The sequence below is a fragment of the Vipera berus genome (genome assembly GCF_964194415.1).
Source record: "Vipera berus genome assembly, chromosome: 2".
Taxonomy (NCBI): domain Eukaryota; kingdom Metazoa; phylum Chordata; class Lepidosauria; order Squamata; family Viperidae; genus Vipera; species Vipera berus.
In genome coordinates this window covers 190,716,409-190,733,810 of record NC_138203.1, presented here as the reverse complement: position 1 = coordinate 190,733,810, position 17,402 = coordinate 190,716,409, and the positions used below count along the sequence as shown (strand labels likewise).

General features: G+C 42.2%; 1 protein-coding gene across 1 annotated transcript in view; it reads left to right on the top strand.

Moving 5' to 3' along the window:
* HTR4 (5-hydroxytryptamine receptor 4) overlaps positions 1-17,402 on the top strand; it is a gene marked incomplete at both ends in the record, with an annotated part of 140,687 nt that overhangs the window by 13,386 nt on the left and 109,899 nt on the right. Inside the window, 2 exons of the mRNA XM_081319024.1 lie at positions 11,828-11,981; positions 15,770-16,338. Coding sequence (XP_081175150.1) covers positions 11,828-11,981; positions 15,770-16,338 — 723 coding nt within the window. The remainder of the gene's footprint in view (positions 1-11,827; positions 11,982-15,769; positions 16,339-17,402) is intronic.

Genomic DNA, 17,402 nt, shown 5'->3' with positions numbered 1-17,402 from the left:
TTACACCATGTACATATAACCACATGGTCTAACCAATCACAAAAAAACACCAATATGGATTCTTTGGAACCCTCAAGTATTCTGTTTTGCTATAGTAGGAGAGTAACTCTGAAAGTCATCAAGAAAATTCAGAGTTTTCTCACATTCATTCAATCAACTCTTAAACTTCCCACCTTTAAATTCCAAGGTGGGTAATGTAGCTAGGGTATGTGTGGCAGCAGCTGGCAGGCACCGTATGTGTACTTCTTATTCCATTTGGCTGGTTTTCCCCTTGGAGAAGGAGCACCCCAACATTGCTGTTTCATTTAGCCAACCAGCCCTAATATATTATCTCCCAGCTCCTGCCAGAGATCTGAAACCAGCTGCTCTACATTTCACACAAAACTTGCGCCCAGCCTACTGGAGGATGCTTTCTCGCTTGGCCTACTATAAATCTCCTCTTTGCTAAAAACATACCTTCCTGAGGCAGGATTTTCATGATAAATAATGATGTTCTCAACTATGACCATGCCAGCTATTCTAGGACACTTGGGAGCAGTGCTAGTAGCTTGGTTTAGATCCAGCTTTGCCAAGTAAGTTGTTATGCATTATATTGTCAAATTCTATTTCCTAATCAGTTATCACCAGCTCAGATGACATCTATTTATATGGCAAGCTAGAAATGTTTTTGAGTAAGTTTGACCATGCTGCATATTTTATTATATATTTACCCATTTTAGAGAGCTTAACAAATTTGCTTTGCTTTGCATGTCTCTGAGGGCATCAGCAAACTTGGCCAGTTTACTGCTAATTCCTAGTTCTTAATTCAATATGTGGAAATTATTACCACAATATTTAGGACTGGGATGTTTTTGATAAAGCAGGCTGGAAATTACTATTCTAAAATACACATATGTTCTTCAGTCTGGTTTATTTCAGTCTTATGTATCAGAAGCCAGCTTTATTATTCTTCCACCAGAGTCTATAATTCTCAGAACCAACGGAGCTCTGTTCCCAGTGTTTCCCTTTGAATTCCACAACCCAATATTTTACAGTCTTATAGCTTCCTAATTCCTTTGGTTAAATGAACTGCTGTTAATAATCCATAATGGTCAATAGTTTTAACAAAAATTCCTGGTATCTGGGTGTTTGACATTTGAAGATGATGATTTATCCTTCTATAGATAAATCATAGAGGCAGAAGCTTATGTGTGCAAGCTAATGCAAGTCTATGCATTTTAGTTGTATAATCTTTATCAAAGATCTTTTAGAGGGGATAATGGATTGCTTTCTAGGAAGAGTGCATATATCCCACATATTCTGAAGTTCAACAAGTGGAATTCTTCAGAGGAAATCTAAACATAAGAATGTTTTTTCTTAGAACTTTATGTTCTTAATAATTTTAAAAATACGAATCCCAGGCATATTTACTTAAAGTATAAAATCTTCGAACACCGGGATGGATAAAAAACAGTCGTTTATTGATAAAAGATCATAATAAGCAATAAAAAGTAACCGTTTAAAGCATATCTACCTAATCTAAGCTTTTGCTGGTCCTCTGCCAGCGTCATCAGAGAAAGCATTGAAGGTTTGAAAAACCGTTGGTAAGCCTGTTTGGTTCCACACTCTGCTTATTGGCCACGTGATGGACCTTGCTCTAGCCAATCGTGATTGTTCTGACTGTCTCACATGGCTTTTCTTGCAATCTGGTCTTACTGTCCCTTTTTTAAAAAATCTTTCTCCTCCCTATCTGTTTTGGTTTGACTACCTTAACTGATCTTGTTTTCTTTTGTTGTTCCTCATCCAATGTCATAGCTGTTGCTATTTGTATTTCCTTGTTCTCTGTGTCCTCCTTCTCTACCCTCCTTGCTTGTGATTGGCTATTCTGTGCTATGACTGGGTTTCCCTCTTGACTCCCTTCCGTGATTTCTGCAAACAGCTCCCCGCCCCGATTCACTTGCATGTATATCTTTCTTTCAATGCTTATCCACTGATCTTTATCTGATCCCTGGACTAGCCACCCCAGTGTTCTTTGTTTATTTATATGCCGCCCTTGCTTTCTGCTATCTGATTTAGTTGATCTTGCTGTATTTGGATGTTCTTTGTGTGTTGGTGTGTATGTGTGTTGCGGCACTCTCTTTCCTTGGTTCACCCATATCTGTTCAATTGGGGTTGTCTTCAGATCATTCCTTGTCTTCTCGGCTAGTTGTTCCATGATCGGTATCTTCTTTTTTGTATGAGTCGCGTTATCTTCTGTTTGCTGTATTTCTTTCGATGGGTCACACATTCGCTGGTTATTTTCCTTGCCTTGGGATGGTCACTTTTGTCTGTTTATTGTGCCTGTCCGTCCATCCATTACTGTTAAGCTCCTGTCTTCTGGGTGCTCTCCATCTGTTTGTGCGTGCGCGTGACGTTGTCTTCTCTTCCCTCGCTCTATGCACCTCCGATCTTCAGGAGTTATTGCATGATTGTTTGTTGTCTGTTCCTGTTTTTCGGGCTCGGTGGGTTGTTGTGTTTTAGATATCTCTTCTGGTGTCCTGGTTGTCCAACTTTGTATTAATCATACAATCATGATCACACAATTGTAGGGACATTGTAGGGACATTGCAGCTGCCACAACTTTGTGATTAAACATGATCTAAACATCATGGAAATTTCAATTATAGAGGAATAAATAATGAGTCCTGGAGTTTTTACATGTTCTTTAAGTTAGCAGATTTTAGGTATCTTGATTTAAAAATTGTTGAAGTATAGCTGTTTGGGCTAACTTGCAAGTACAAATAGATAAACACAATGAGTGTTTTAGTAGTATATAGATAGGTAGATCTGAAGACACAATGCAGCTTATAGTGGCAATAGAATTACCTCTCTTTTATTCTTTCTGAGAATTATACACCTTAAATTTATGTCACAAATTGCTTTTAAAACTTGGCAATTTCAGTTACAGGTTAATTGTAGCAAAATACCAAGGTATAATTTAGTGCTGGCATTAAAATAATTCCTTTCAGTAAGCTCTGTGTTTCATGGATTCTTATTGTGATGATAAGAAATATACGTTGCCTGAATAAAATAGTATTACAACTGTACTCAATATACTAGAATTTTATTGTTACTAAACATGTAGAGGAGGATATTTATGATTATATGTGTGTTAATTTATGGAGACTATACCTATTAAAGTGGGAACCTCCAACAAATATGAAATTCCAAGATGATACCTTTATAGCAATAGCCCTTCCTTTTATTAATTAACATAGCCTTACATGATACTGTCAGCTGCAGATAACCAAAAATTCATAAACCTATGAAACAGTACAGTCTGACTGAATTGTCCTCTCACTGGTTAAACTAGCAACATTTCCCAATGGTTTCCATATCATTTTGCTACTTCAGTTTCAGTGAATTCAAAGCCAGGGGATTTCCTGCTCATTTCTCTGCCAACCTAATCATGTTTTCTCTCTGTCTTGCCAACAGAAGGAAAGCACTCTGCAGACTTGTAAATATTTAATGCAAAATTGTCCCTGTGTTATATATGTAAAAAGCCATTATAGATAGGCATATATGTTAACAGTCGATAATACTGCAGCGTCAAAGAGTATAAACGAAAAGCCTCCTGACAGAAAAACACGCGGGAACTTTGACAGCTGTCAAAGTTCCCCGCACAGCGCAGGCGCCACCATTGACAGCTCGCGGCTGTCAAACTCCGGACCGTGAGGAAGCCTGAGCTGTCAAAGCGTCCACCGCACAGCGCAGGCGCAACCACTGACAGCTCGCGGCTGTCAAAACACCCCACCACGCGGAAGCCGGAGCTGTCAGAAGAAGACGACGCTGATTGGTCCCTGTCTGACACGGCGCCAAAATAAACACTTTTGATTGGTCCTCGCGACCAGCTGCCGGCTATAAAAGCCGGACAAGTTATTCTATGTTGTCTTGCTCTTAATAAACCGGTTGTTACTAGCCTGTCGTCCCGAGTGGTCCTTCGGCTACTTCACTGGCGACGAGGGTGGGATCGCTCCGGAGCTGAAGTCACGGCCGAGGAAGGAAGTTCCCGGCAAGAGCTGTCACGGAAGTTTTAACTTCCATCGGAGCAACCCAGGACCGGACGACATGGCAAACTTCGGCCGTGTGAGGGAGTTTGATACCCGCCATCCCGAGAGATGGCAATCACACCTCGGCCAAGTCGAGGGATTCCTCCTCGTCAGTAAAATCACTGACGACCGAGCAAAGGCCGCCGCTCTGCTGTACATCAGCGGGCCCCCGGTGTACGATGCAGCCGTCGGGTTGTTCAGCCCAGTGCCCATCACTGAAGTCTCCTACGCGGACTTGGTGGACCAGCTGAACAAATACTACATGCCGGCTCGATCAGAACTGTACTGGCGGGTGCAATTCGCACAAAAGAAACAACGGCAGGACGAGCCCGCCAACGAGTTCATCGCCGGGGTCAGACACGCCGCAAGGAACTGCTGCTTCCCCGACCTGGAAGACCGCATCAGAGACCAGGTGGTGATCGGTCTGAGGGACGAGAAGCTACAGAAGAAACTGACGTCCAAACCCGACATGAACCTGGCTGAGCTGACCAGGGAGATCATGGCATACGAACACAGCCACAAGAAGAAGTCGACTAACACGACCCCCGAGACCCCCGCGACCGTCTACCAGGAAAGCGCAGCCTTCAGCGACAGCGGAGAGTCGGTAGATTTCACCGATGGAGAAGCCCTACAGCGCAGAATGGAGCACCGGCAGCCGAGAAGGAGCAAAACGTCGGACCGCCGGGGGTCCAGGAACCCTCCACCGCCACCACCGCGTTACGAGCAACGAGCCGCCTGTGCCAGCTGCGGGGGCAACCATGCCCGAGGAAGCTGCCGCTTTAGGAACGCGAAATGCCACAATTGCGGGAAGACTGGCCACATCAAGCCGGTGTGCCGCAGCAAGGGCCGGGACAACATCAATGAGGTGGAGGCAAACCCCCCAGGTAGGCCGGCTGCCCAGGCCAGCAGAGAACCCCACCCAGGCCCCCTGGTAGAGACAATTGACAGGGTAAACAGCATAAGCTCCAAGGTTAAGATCTGGGTCAGAATTCAGGGGGTGCCCTGCCATATGGAAGTAGATTCAGGGTCAGCAGTCTCCTTAATTTCGCTGACAACCTATCGGGAGATCTGTCAGAAAGGCCGAGGGCAAATTCCCCTGAAACAAACTCAGGTACACCTAGCTGACTTCCAGAAAACCCCCATTCCGTTGGAAGGGAAAGCTAAGGTCGTAGTGCAGTACAAGGGGTTCAAGGGTCCCCTGGAGGTTTTAGTTACACCAGGGAACCGTACCAACTTGATAGGACTAAACTGGTTCAGCCCACTTGGCATCGCCTTAACGGGGGTTAACACCATTCAAACACCCAGCCTAGAAGCCGTTTGCGATAAGTACGCCGACGTTTTCGATGGCACTCTAGGAAGATATACGGGTCCCCCCATCTCCTTACAGCTAAACCCTGCAATCCAACCAATTAGGATAAGAGCCAGGAGGGTACCTTTTGCCCTTAAAGAAAAAATCGAAAACGAACTTGATCGCCTCGTAGGACTAGGGGTGCTTGAGCCAACAGAAGGGGGAACCTGGGAGACCCCTATTGTCACCCCAATCAAACCTAATGGTGAAGTGAGAGTGTGCGCTGATTATAAGGCGACAGTCAACCTAGCCCTCAGCCCCCATGCCTACCCGGTGCCAGCGGTAAGGGACGTATTTGCTTCCATCCGCTCTGGCGCCCTTTTCGCCAAGCTCGATCTCACACAGGCGTATTTGCAACTGCCTGTCACCGAGGACACTGCGGAGGCCCAGACTATTGTCACCCACCGCGGTGCCTTTAAAGTAAAGAGGCTCCAATTTGGCATATCGGCGGCCCCGGGTATATTTCAGGGTATCATGGAGAAGACCCTGAAAGGAATACCCGGGGTCTGCCCCTATTTCGACGATGTCCTCATCGCCGGAGAAAACGAAGCGAACTTAGCTGACAGGCTGTCAGCTGTGCTGAGCCGGCTCAGAGAAGCCGGCCTCAAACTTAAGCGGGAAAAGTGCTCTATTGGAGTCACATCCACTGAATTCCTAGGGTACAAATTAGATAGCCAGGGCATTCACCCCACCTCAGAAAAACTTCAGGCTATTCAGACCGCACCCAGCCCTAGGAATAAACAAGAGCTTCAATCCTTTTTAGGACTGTTAAACTTTTACCACGCCTTCATTCCCCATAAAGCCACTATTGCAGAGCCTCTGCATAGACTCCTAGACAAGGGTACAACTTGGTCCTGGACCAAAGAACATGAGAATAGCTTCCAATCGTTAAAAAAGATTATCTGTCACAGTTCAACTATCACCCTTTTCAGAGAAGACACCCCAATATGCATCGCTTGCGATGCCTCTCCCTATGGAATCGGGGCTGTCTTAAGTCACATATTTAAGGACGGTACACACAGACCCATAGCCTTCTATTCACGCACTCTGACCAAAGCTGAAAGAAACTATGCACAAATTGACAGGGAAGCCCTAGCAATAGTAGCAGGGGTCAAAAAATTTCATGATTACCTGTATGGGAGACCATTTACTATATTTACGGATCACAAACCCCTCCTAGGCATATTCACTTGGAACAAAACTACTCCACAAATTCTCTCTCCGAGGATTTTAAGATGGTCAACATTCTTAGCAGCCTATTCCTATCAACTAATACATAAACCAGGTAAAGAATTGGGACATGCTGACTGCCTCAGCAGACTGCCCATACAAACCAGGGACTCAGACCCAGCCCCAGCCAGCCAGATTTTAGCAATCTCCCAACTTCCAGAATGCCCCCTGACTGCAAACATTATAGCTAATAATTCAGCCAAAGATAAAATACTTGCCAGAATCCTCAAATGGGCCACAACAGGATGGCCAGCTCAAAATCCACAACCTCAATTCCAGCCTTATTATAACAGGAAAAATGAGATCTCAACACATAGAGGTTGCCTGCTGTGGGGAAATAGGGTCATCATACCAGAGAAAAACATTGACCAAACATTACAAATTTTACACGAAGGACACCCTGGAATTGTAAAAATGAAGGCGATGGCTAGAAGTTATGTGTGGTGGCCAGGCATAGATAAACAAATAGAAAAGTATGTGGGTGGGTGTTATACCTGTCAAGGGACCAGGAATGACCCACCCCAGGCACCGGTCCATAAATGGGAGACTACAAGGAACCCTTGGTCACGTATACATATAGATTTTGCAGGACCCATCCAGGGCCAAAGTTTCTTAATTGTAGTAGACAGCCACTCTAAATGGCTGGAAGTCACACCCCTTAGAAAAACAACGTCCCAAGCCACTATTCAAGCTTTGCGGAAAATATTCGCTACACACGGCCTACCTGACACCATAGTTTCTGACAACGGACCTCAATTCACCTCTCGTGAATTTCAGATCTTCGCTATGAAGAATTGTATTAGGCTGGTCACGTCGGCGCCGTTCCACCCATCGTCGAACGGAATGGCTGAAATTATGGTACGATCCACAAAAGAAGCATTAAGAAAATTCGTTAATGGAAACTGGCAGAGGCGCCTCAGCCAGTTCCTCTTAGCACAACACACAACACCTTGCTCTACGACCGGCAAATCACCGGCGGAATTAAGATGGGGGAGGAGGCTAATAACACGTCTGGACAGACTGCACCCCGATACATATCCAGAAGAAAAACAGCACCCCCACCCCGCCCGCACACTCAACCCAGGTCAATTGATTTGGGCACGATCATACACAGATAAAAACAAGTGGGTCCAAGGGACAGTAATAAAACAAACAGGGCCCATCTCATACCTTATAGCTACGCAAGCACAGGGCAACATACGCCGCCATATTGATCAGCTCAGACCCAGACAACCACCACACATTTCTGAGCAACCAACCAGTGCCGACATACAACCCCCACCGGAAATGCCGCCTATCCCAAACCAGGAAGATGAACACCAAGACGAAGGACCAGAACCAGACCACCCTCCGCCCCTTCGCCGCTCAACCAGAAATCGAAGACCACCCACCTACCTAAAAGACTATCAGTGGGCAGGTTCAAACAGTCAAGAGGAAAGAAACGAACCAGGGGAGGGGTAAGGGGTGTGTTATATATGTAAAAAGCCATTATAGATAGGCATATATGTTAACAGTCGATAATACTGCAGCGTCAAAGAGTATAAACGAAAAGCCTCCTGACAGAAAAACACGCGGGAACTTTGACAGCTGTCAAAGTTCCCCGCACAGCGCAGGCGCCACCATTGACAGCTCGCGGCTGTCAAACTCCGGACCGTGAGGAAGCCTGAGCTGTCAAAGCGTCCACCGCACAGCGCAGGCGCAACCACTGACAGCTCGCGGCTGTCAAAACACCCCACCACGCGGAAGCCGGAGCTGTCAGAAGAAGACGACGCTGATTGGTCCCTGTCTGACACGGCGCCAAAATAAACACTTTTGATTGGTCCTCGCGACCAGCTGCCGGCTATAAAAGCCGGACAAGTTATTCTATGTTGTCTTGCTCTTAATAAACCGGTTGTTACTAGCCTGTCGTCCCGAGTGGTCCTTCGGCTACTTCAGTCCCCAAAGCCATTATCAGGTGCTATCCTGTAAGGGACTCTTTAAATGTGAAAGGATTAATGATTTGACATCTTCAACAGGAGCAGTCCCTCACCAGCTCCATTCCTCTGAGCAGCATACCACAGAAGCGAAGAAGCCTACAGGACTGTGGCCCACCAAGCCATAAGACTGTACAGAACAAAAACATAAGATTTCTTTTGAGATGAAGGCTTGTCGTTGTCAGATTAAGTGGCCCAAGATGTCTCTCTTGAACTGTCTTAGTGTACTGTAACTTGTTTAATGTGACACTTTAAGTGAGGGAATCCTTTTTGGATCGGAATGCTGTGAATCCTGTGCTTTTCCTTTCCTCTCAAAGAGGCCAGTTTAGTATGCTCCTAAGACGTGCAGCTGGGTATGCTCCTATGCTATCAGACACAAAGCTTTGGATTCTAAACACTTTGACAGAGTGAAGTGTTTGTATTTGTGTGTGCAGAGACATCGTGTGTGTCATCTATTGCCTCAGTTCGTATGGATACATCATCTACTACTACCTTCCATAATCTTGTCGAAAAGCAAACAAATTATTGTGAGTTCCATATTCAGAATGGCTTTTGGCACTATCTTCAGAATCTTTACATCTTTTGTTCATGATGCGATAACAAAATCTCTCCATATATCGGCACATTTTTATGATCCGTCTCCTCTATTTTTTCGTTAATAATGCGGAGACATTGCTAATGAGCTTCAGGTTACCACTTTTGATTTTTGTACATCAAACACACGTGCTTGCATAAAGATAGAGAAATTCTAATAAAAATGGCTGGAAATCTCAAAAAGAAAAGGAATATTTCTAATGTCCTCCCGCTCGTCTCATTTAAGATGTTCGTACCTTTACTGTAAGCTGGGAAAATTAATACTTTAAGGGAGAAACACCTAGGATATGATACCCAGCTTCTTTTGGAAATGGCTTTTGCTGTTTTAATCAGGATGTCACAGTGTCATGGCACAATTTCTTTAGAATTGTGGGCAACATTGCAACACAGGTAGTAGAACGTGTGATGCAATGCTGCAACCATGCTATAGTTTCATGCACACACCCCATTTCCTGGGAATGCTGCTAGTTGATGAAGTCCATTTGGGGACCATTAGTTGAAATGATGCTGGAAGCTCCTGTGTTGCTTTGTACCATGTCATTCTCTCTCTGGGTCTCTGTCTCAAAGACATGAAAGGTCAAGTAGGCAAAAGCCCTGGGGGCCTCAAGAGAACTGCCAGCAGGCACTTCCAGGCTTCCTGTTGGGGACTCAAGCCCTGGCACGTTAAACAAATTAGCACATTTTTTTTGGTATTTTAATAATTTCATCATTCCTTCTAATGATATGCAGAGACTGCTTTTAAATATTCATCTGTAGTGAGGGCTTTACCTTTGAGTAGGCTCCCCATGTGGAAAGCAACTTTTTTCTGTCCTTCTCTTTGCTCTATCAATAAGTTAAGTGCTAAGCTATCCTTAATGTTGATAATAGTATGATGCTTTTCATTCTTGCCAGTATATGACCACCTGGGCAGACCTTTCGACTCATTTAGCATAAACATCAGCAGGAGGGGGAAAACTCTTTCCGAGACAAGAATCATTAGGGTGTTCCTCAATAATGCTTTCCTGTGGTTAAAATAATGACAGTTGCCTCCCTATTCACCAAATATTTACACTTTTAATGCTATCGCAGAGTGTCTGCCACACTCTGGAGGTGAGTTAGATGCTGCTTCTTGCAAGGTTGTTTGCATGATGGAAATAACAAGAGATGGTGTCCACAGAATTGGAAGAGAGAAAAATCTATAAAATAGAAGTACTTAAAATTCATTTCTGTTATGTGAATTTTTCTCACTTTCCTCACATTTGCTTTTCTTGAGACTTTTAGGGGCATTTAGTTCCCTAACCTTTCAGTCTGGGTTAGATAAAAAAGCAGAGTGGAGAGACGAGGTTGAACAAGGAAGGGAGGGAGGGAGGGAGGGAGGGAGGGAAGGAAGGAAGGAAGGAAGGAAGGAAGGAAGGAAGGAAGGAAGGAAGGCTCCATTAAGCTCCCAAATACCAAGTTTTGCTTGTACAGCACAGGGTATTTTAGACATCTTACTGTTAGCTAAATAATAAACCAACAAACAAAGAAGGTGGGGATAACAGTCCACAAAAATGAGGAAGAAAAACCCTTAAGGGCTATAAAAATGAGCTTAGATAAATAGAAGACAGACACAGATTGCTATATCTCTCCTGGGCTCTTTATTTGATCTTGTGGTGTTTTATTTCAGGGAAGAAAGATTCTTTCAAGGCTGCTTGTGTGTGTTGGTTTATATGAATCTATAGAGCAGCATAAAGCCACATCAGTTCAGTGCAACATTTCATAGGGGAAAATAAAAATATAAAACAATCAGTAGCAGTTTAAAAAGCCAGACACTGTTAATTAAACATTGTAAGAAAACAGAATAACAGGTTTTAGTGCTCTTTAGCTGGAGGGGGAGCCAAATGTTCATTCCTTGGGCAGGAGTTTCACAAAGAGGCAATCATCTTGTTACTAAGCATGAATACCTTAATCTTGCAAAGCCCCAGCCTGCAGCCCTGGACATATACAACCCTTCACAGTTTGTTTCATATTATCACTGAAAGCATCCAAAGTAAAAAGAACATACTTCTTTGAAAGAACAATAACAAACTAATTTGAGATTGAGAGGTTTTGAGAAGGGAGAGTTTCGTGAAGATTTTGTTCTGAATAGAAAATACTGCAGTAACTTTCATCCACTTTTTTTCCCTGCCAAATATGGAAGGAAATTTAGAAGTGCATAAAGGTAACATTTATTTCCCTATTGTTGAAAAAATCACTGTGAAAGTATCTAAGAGCAAAAATAAAAGCTACGCTGTACGTGAAAAGAAACTGAGACAATAAGGAAAATCACATTTGATTCAGACGTGGGGCAAATCTTCTCCTTTGTAAATCTTGTGTGCTTTAAATTTAAAACTATTTCACCTTCATGTCCTTGGATAAAAGAAGGCAACGTTCTAAAGGAGGTGGGATGTGAATGTAAGCAATGTCTGTTTAGATTCTCAGCCATCCAGGTCATGGTCTTAGTCAGAACTGAAGAAGCTCCTTGGATGAGAAGCGAAACGTCTTCAAGGAAAGACAAAGTCCAGTTGCCTTTTGAAAAAGCGTCTTTGGGAATGTAAGCCATATTGATCTTGCCTTTGCTCTTTATGTATGCTAGCTTTCTCTTTTTGCCATTCCAGGTACTATGCCATCTGCTGCCAGCCATTGGTTTACAGGAATAAGATGACTCCATTACGCATTGCTCTCTTGCTGAGTGGCTGCTGGGTAATCCCAATGTTTATTTCTTTTCTTCCTATAATGCAAGGCTGGAATAGCATTGGCATCATGGAGTTGGTGAGTAGATCTCAGTTGCCTGATGTGAAACCTATTCCAGGTCAAAATCAGAAGACTTATTTTGCCTACAGCCCTGTTTAATCTTGAATGATTGTATATCATTATTATTGATTTATGTCTGAAGGCGAACATCTGTGTTCCAGGATAATGTTGCAGGATCCAATCTGGGTCAGTCACCAGAACCAGAAATTTTAGTCTTCCAAGCTTTTGCTGAAAACCATCCTCAGGAACCTCTCTCTAGCAGAGTGTGCACTTTGGGCCTGTTGTGTGTGGCTGTTGTGTGTGGCTTTTTATTGATTTAAATATAAATTATATAAATTATAAATGTATATATTTCCCATTCTAGGCCAGCCTTTCTCAGCCTTTTTCCCATGGAGGAACCCTTGAAATAATGTTCAGGTTCTATAAAAATGGCAACCAATATTATAATTTCACAATACAAATCACTTCGAACCTACACAGCCCTCCTTTTGCAATTGCTACCATAATATAAAGCAGCAGGCCAGCAGTCGAGTCATGGTGTGCAAAAATCCCCATCGCTCTGAGCACTGGCCTTGTGCACTAAACAAAGATATTTTTTTCAGTGATGTTTTCTCATAGTGACTTCTTGTGGAAGTCTTGGATTCCACACAAAGTCCCACTTATGAAAAACTTCTCTAGGCTCTCAGTATTATGCACAATTTAAAATTGTATAATTGAAGAAAAATGCAAAAAAGAACAATAAGAATATTCTTGAAGCAAGACATGTTAATATTGATTAGTTCTGTAGATGACTTTAATTTAGTTAATGTATATCCCAGTAAGATTTGTGCTAAAGTAACCTCAGGGGAAAGGGACGCAGTGGCTCAGTGGGTTAGGACGCTGAGCTTGTCGATCAGAAGGTCGGCAGTTTGGCGGGTCAAATCCCGAGTGCCACGTAACAGAGTGAGTGCCTGTTACTCGTCCCAGCTTCTGCCAACCTAGCAGTTCCAAAGCAAGTAAAAATGCAAGTAGAAAAATAGGGACCACTACGGTGGGAAGGTAACAGCATTCCGTGTGCCTTTGGCATCTAGTCATGCCGGCCACGTGACCACGGAGACGTCCTCGGACAAGTGCTGGCTCTTCGGCTTTGAAACGGAGATGAGCACCGGCCCCTAGAGTTGGAAATGACTAGCATGCATGTGCGGGGGAACCTTTACCTTTTACCTTTACCTCAGGGGGGAGGGGAAGCATTCAAACTTTTTAAACGTATCTCCATTTAATCCATGTTTGTAACTGTTTACATTAAAACTAGCACAGGCTCTGGTTAGAACAGGTGATGGATGTCATGTGACATTCTGACTTTTCTAAACAATTAGAGTTTTTTTGAACTTTTGATTATTATAGTGTTTTTATTGTATTTTTACTGCATAAACTACTCAGAATGATAGCATTAGGACAGCCTACACATTTCGTAAATAATCTAAAAAATAATAAATGGTACTGTGATCATCCAGTCTGAATATTTCAAAATGTTTCCAGATAACTTATACCATCACTTTTGGGTAGCTAATTTTTTTTATATATCGTAGAGCTGAGTAAATGTACCATCCAAAATGTACACTGCTTGCATTTTTTTAACAGCTTTAACCAATGGACACATTCTTCAACTTGCTGTTCTCTGCTATTTGTGGCTCACTGTAATTTGGATGATTGCTATAAACTTGATTCCTTATTTGTGAAATGATTTAAATGACAATGGAAAGTTTGCTCACTGAATTCTAGAACTGAAAATGTCTGTAAAGTTAAAGTACATTTAGTCCATACCAGTACTGTGTGTTTATTCATTTTGAAATGTTTGATTAACAGTAAAAGAGTTAAAACAAGGCTGGAACATTCAAGACCTCAGAGACATTTTGCTGCCTTTAGATCTGTTGTTATAAGCTCTGGTATTCTTTTTGGCCACAAAAGTTATAGAGTAGTATCCTATAACTCTGAGGTCAAAAGCACCCCAAAATAATAGTTAAATTGTAAAGTAATTTCTTTCTCAAGCTTCCCTCCAAGACTCAGGTGGAACAATAGGAAAGCCTGGACTTCTTTAACTGAATATGTTCCTGTTGTATTCATTTTGTACTTAATTCTATTGGGGGAGATATTAGTTATATAATATAAATGTCTATTTGAACAGAGGTAGATCTAAAGATGCTTTCTGCAAGAGGATTTCCTTAAAGCACAATCCTTTCAGGTCAAGGATAGGCAACGTGTCCACCTTATCTACCTTTCTATATTGATAGTACGCCCTTTGGAGGAAAAAATCCTGGATCTTTGTTTTTGTACATGATAACTGTAGTAACATTATTATATACAAAAAGATGAAAAGATTTGGCACTACTTACAATGGAGGAATGGTTAGTGAAGGTGATGGAAAAAGATGGCTAAAACTGACTTCTTTGATAAAAGAAAATACAATGTTTATATTTATTGCTCCCATATGGACCTTTTGCATGATAAACAACCATTTTTTACTATTAGACTTAAAAGAAAACAATAGTTAAATGAACAGTGCTTTGAATGCTGAGTCACACAGCATATAGTCCATGGAAGAAACATTAATTCTTACATACTGTATATTCTGGATATCTCTTGTCCTCTATTAGGCATACAGGATGATTGACTACACACACAGCATTAGACTGCTTCCCAGAACATTTTAGCAGATCCATTGTTCAAATAAAACATTTGCTTCATTAATCCTCTCCCTACTCTACTTTGACTTCTTTTCTGAAAGGTTTTTTTCCCCTGAAGTTATTGCCTGACATTGACAGTATTCCAGCTTTCATGATAATCGTCCTCCAGATGAAGGATTCTAATCCACAACAAAGTGTCAATAACACATGAGAGGCAATATTAGCTCTTTTCATGAGATATGGAACTGATGAAATTTTTGTTTAATTCTTAGACTTCATAGTAATCATGCAGATTCTATAGTTTTTGAGATTTTTTTAAAAAAAATCACCCTATCTGTTTCAGGGAACCATAAGCAGATGGAGAAAAGTTCTGAACTGGTTTCCCCACGCCCTCCCTGCAAATGTATTGAAATCACAACTCCTAAAATTCTGCTCCAGCATACAGTAACTGAATGAAACAATGCTAATCTTTCATATCAATTGTACTGCAATAGTTATCACTAATTTAATGTGTAGAATAGTCTTATCCAGCATGCTACCTCCAAAATACCCTCTAGCTATTTTGAAACCATAGTTTCCAGATCTGGATTTTTACATTGTCATTTTACATTAGTGGCATTCACTACAATAAAATGCAATATTTTCTTTAAAATCTTATAACGTTTAATTTTATTTCTCTTCTATCCTTTCCTTTCACCAAAACTGATATACTGGACAATAGAACAGATTTTTACACACTCAAAAAATAACCACGCAGACTTGCTCAAAATCTGGTGCCATAAATTTTAATAAATTATTATTATTATTAATTGCATTTTATTTGTTCCCCCATTTTAATATTTTTGTACTAGATTTTCTTTCTGCCGTAGTTCAAACGTTGCTGAAAATAGAGGAAACATTCAAGAGAGTTAACAGCAGTGGGTAAATGCCATGAATAGGACAAATCATAATTATGAAAGAAAAGAATGGGCTAATTTGTGAGACAAAATTTCTATTAGAGATTGCTGAAGAAAGATCTGTGATGCTAACCTCATTTGTACGCATGGGCAAATGAAGCTAAGAAAGAACATTTTATTATCAGGGATATTTTTGTAGGCTTCTAACATTTCTGTGGGGTTTTTTTGGGGGGGTTCACCTCTTCAGGTAGAGAAAAGGCAATTCAACAATGCATCCAACTCCACTTACTGCATATTCATGGTCAACAAGCCGTATGCCATCACCTGCTCAGTCGTAGCCTTCTACATTCCGTTTCTGCTAATGGTTCTAGCCTACTACCGAATATACATTACAGCCAGGGAGCATGCTCACCAGATACGAATCTTACAGCGTGCAGGGGCACCAACTGATGGGCAACTCCAACACCCGGACCAGCATAGCACACACCGTATGAAGACTGAGACTAAAGCTGCAAAGACCCTCTGTATCATCATGGGTTGTTTCTGCTTGTGCTGGGCACCTTTCTTTATCACAAACATAATAGACCCTTTCATACATTATGCAGTTCCTGATCAGATATGGACTGCTTTCTTGTGGCTGGGATACATCAATTCAGGACTGAATCCCTTCCTTTATGCATTCTTGAACAAGTCTTTCAGACGTGCCTTCCTCATCATCTTGTGTTGTGGTGATGAACGATATCGAAGACCTTCCATCCTGGAACAAACGGTACCTTGTTCTACCACTACCATCAATGGATCAACTCATGTACTGAGGTGAGTTCAAGTCTATCTACTTTGATGGAAGCTTAAAGAATACATGTTTGAGAAAATACTTTTCCTAATTATGTTTTAGCTGTGAGTCTTATGAATTCATAAAGGAAAGCTAAGATTTTTACTTTTCAGAGAATTAGTGGTATATTTGTAATTTTCTAAATGCTTGTACATACATTTTCAGGTGAAGGGAGAGAAGTTTTGTGAAACTTTTATAGGAGAGTAGAATTTCATGTCCTTTTTTAAAAAAAATTGTTATTCTTAAATTTATATTTTCAGAGAGACTATTAAGGATGCAATATTTCATTTCTGTGTTAAGGTAAAAGTACAAAGAATTGGTGTGTTTGTGTGAACAAAATTATATTGTGTTAAATAAGAATGTGGCTCAGTGAGAAGAGAGACATCTTAAACAGGTGCTAAAAGTTTAAAAGGTTCAGCATCATCCATAACTAAACAAGGAATGAAAGCCAATGGGTTACTTATATACAGGTACACAACACACATTCCTGCAAGTTTGCGTAGCAAATCTCTGGCCGTTTCAGTACCTTCAAGATATCTCCTCCAGATCTCAGCTAAGAGGCAGATAAAACATTTCCTAAATTCTAATAAGCTTCTCATTTCTGCATAATCTAATCCAGACATGTCAAACACAAGGCCCGGGGGCCAGATCCGGCCCATGAAGTGGTTTCATGCGGCCCGCGAAGCCATCCTGGAAACAGTGAGGGAACGGCCCCCACTGCCTTGGCCCTGGCCCAGAGACCCTCCTTCTGCCAGAGACCCTCAGATCTGTCCCACTCCTGCCCAGGCCCCCATAGGCACCCTTGAGGCGAACGATGTAGAGCTGGCCACGCCCACCCAGTAGGCTGTATGCACTCTAGCCACACCCACCCAGTAGGCCACGCCCACCCAGGCCACACCCACCCAGCCCCCTGAGGGCAACCGCAATGCTGATGCGGCCCTCAATGAAATTGAGTTTGACACCCCTGATCTAATCTCTGTGTAATGGAATGTTTTCTTAAAAACAAGTAGGTATTTGGCCATAATGACAATTATTTTGAAGTTTCCTA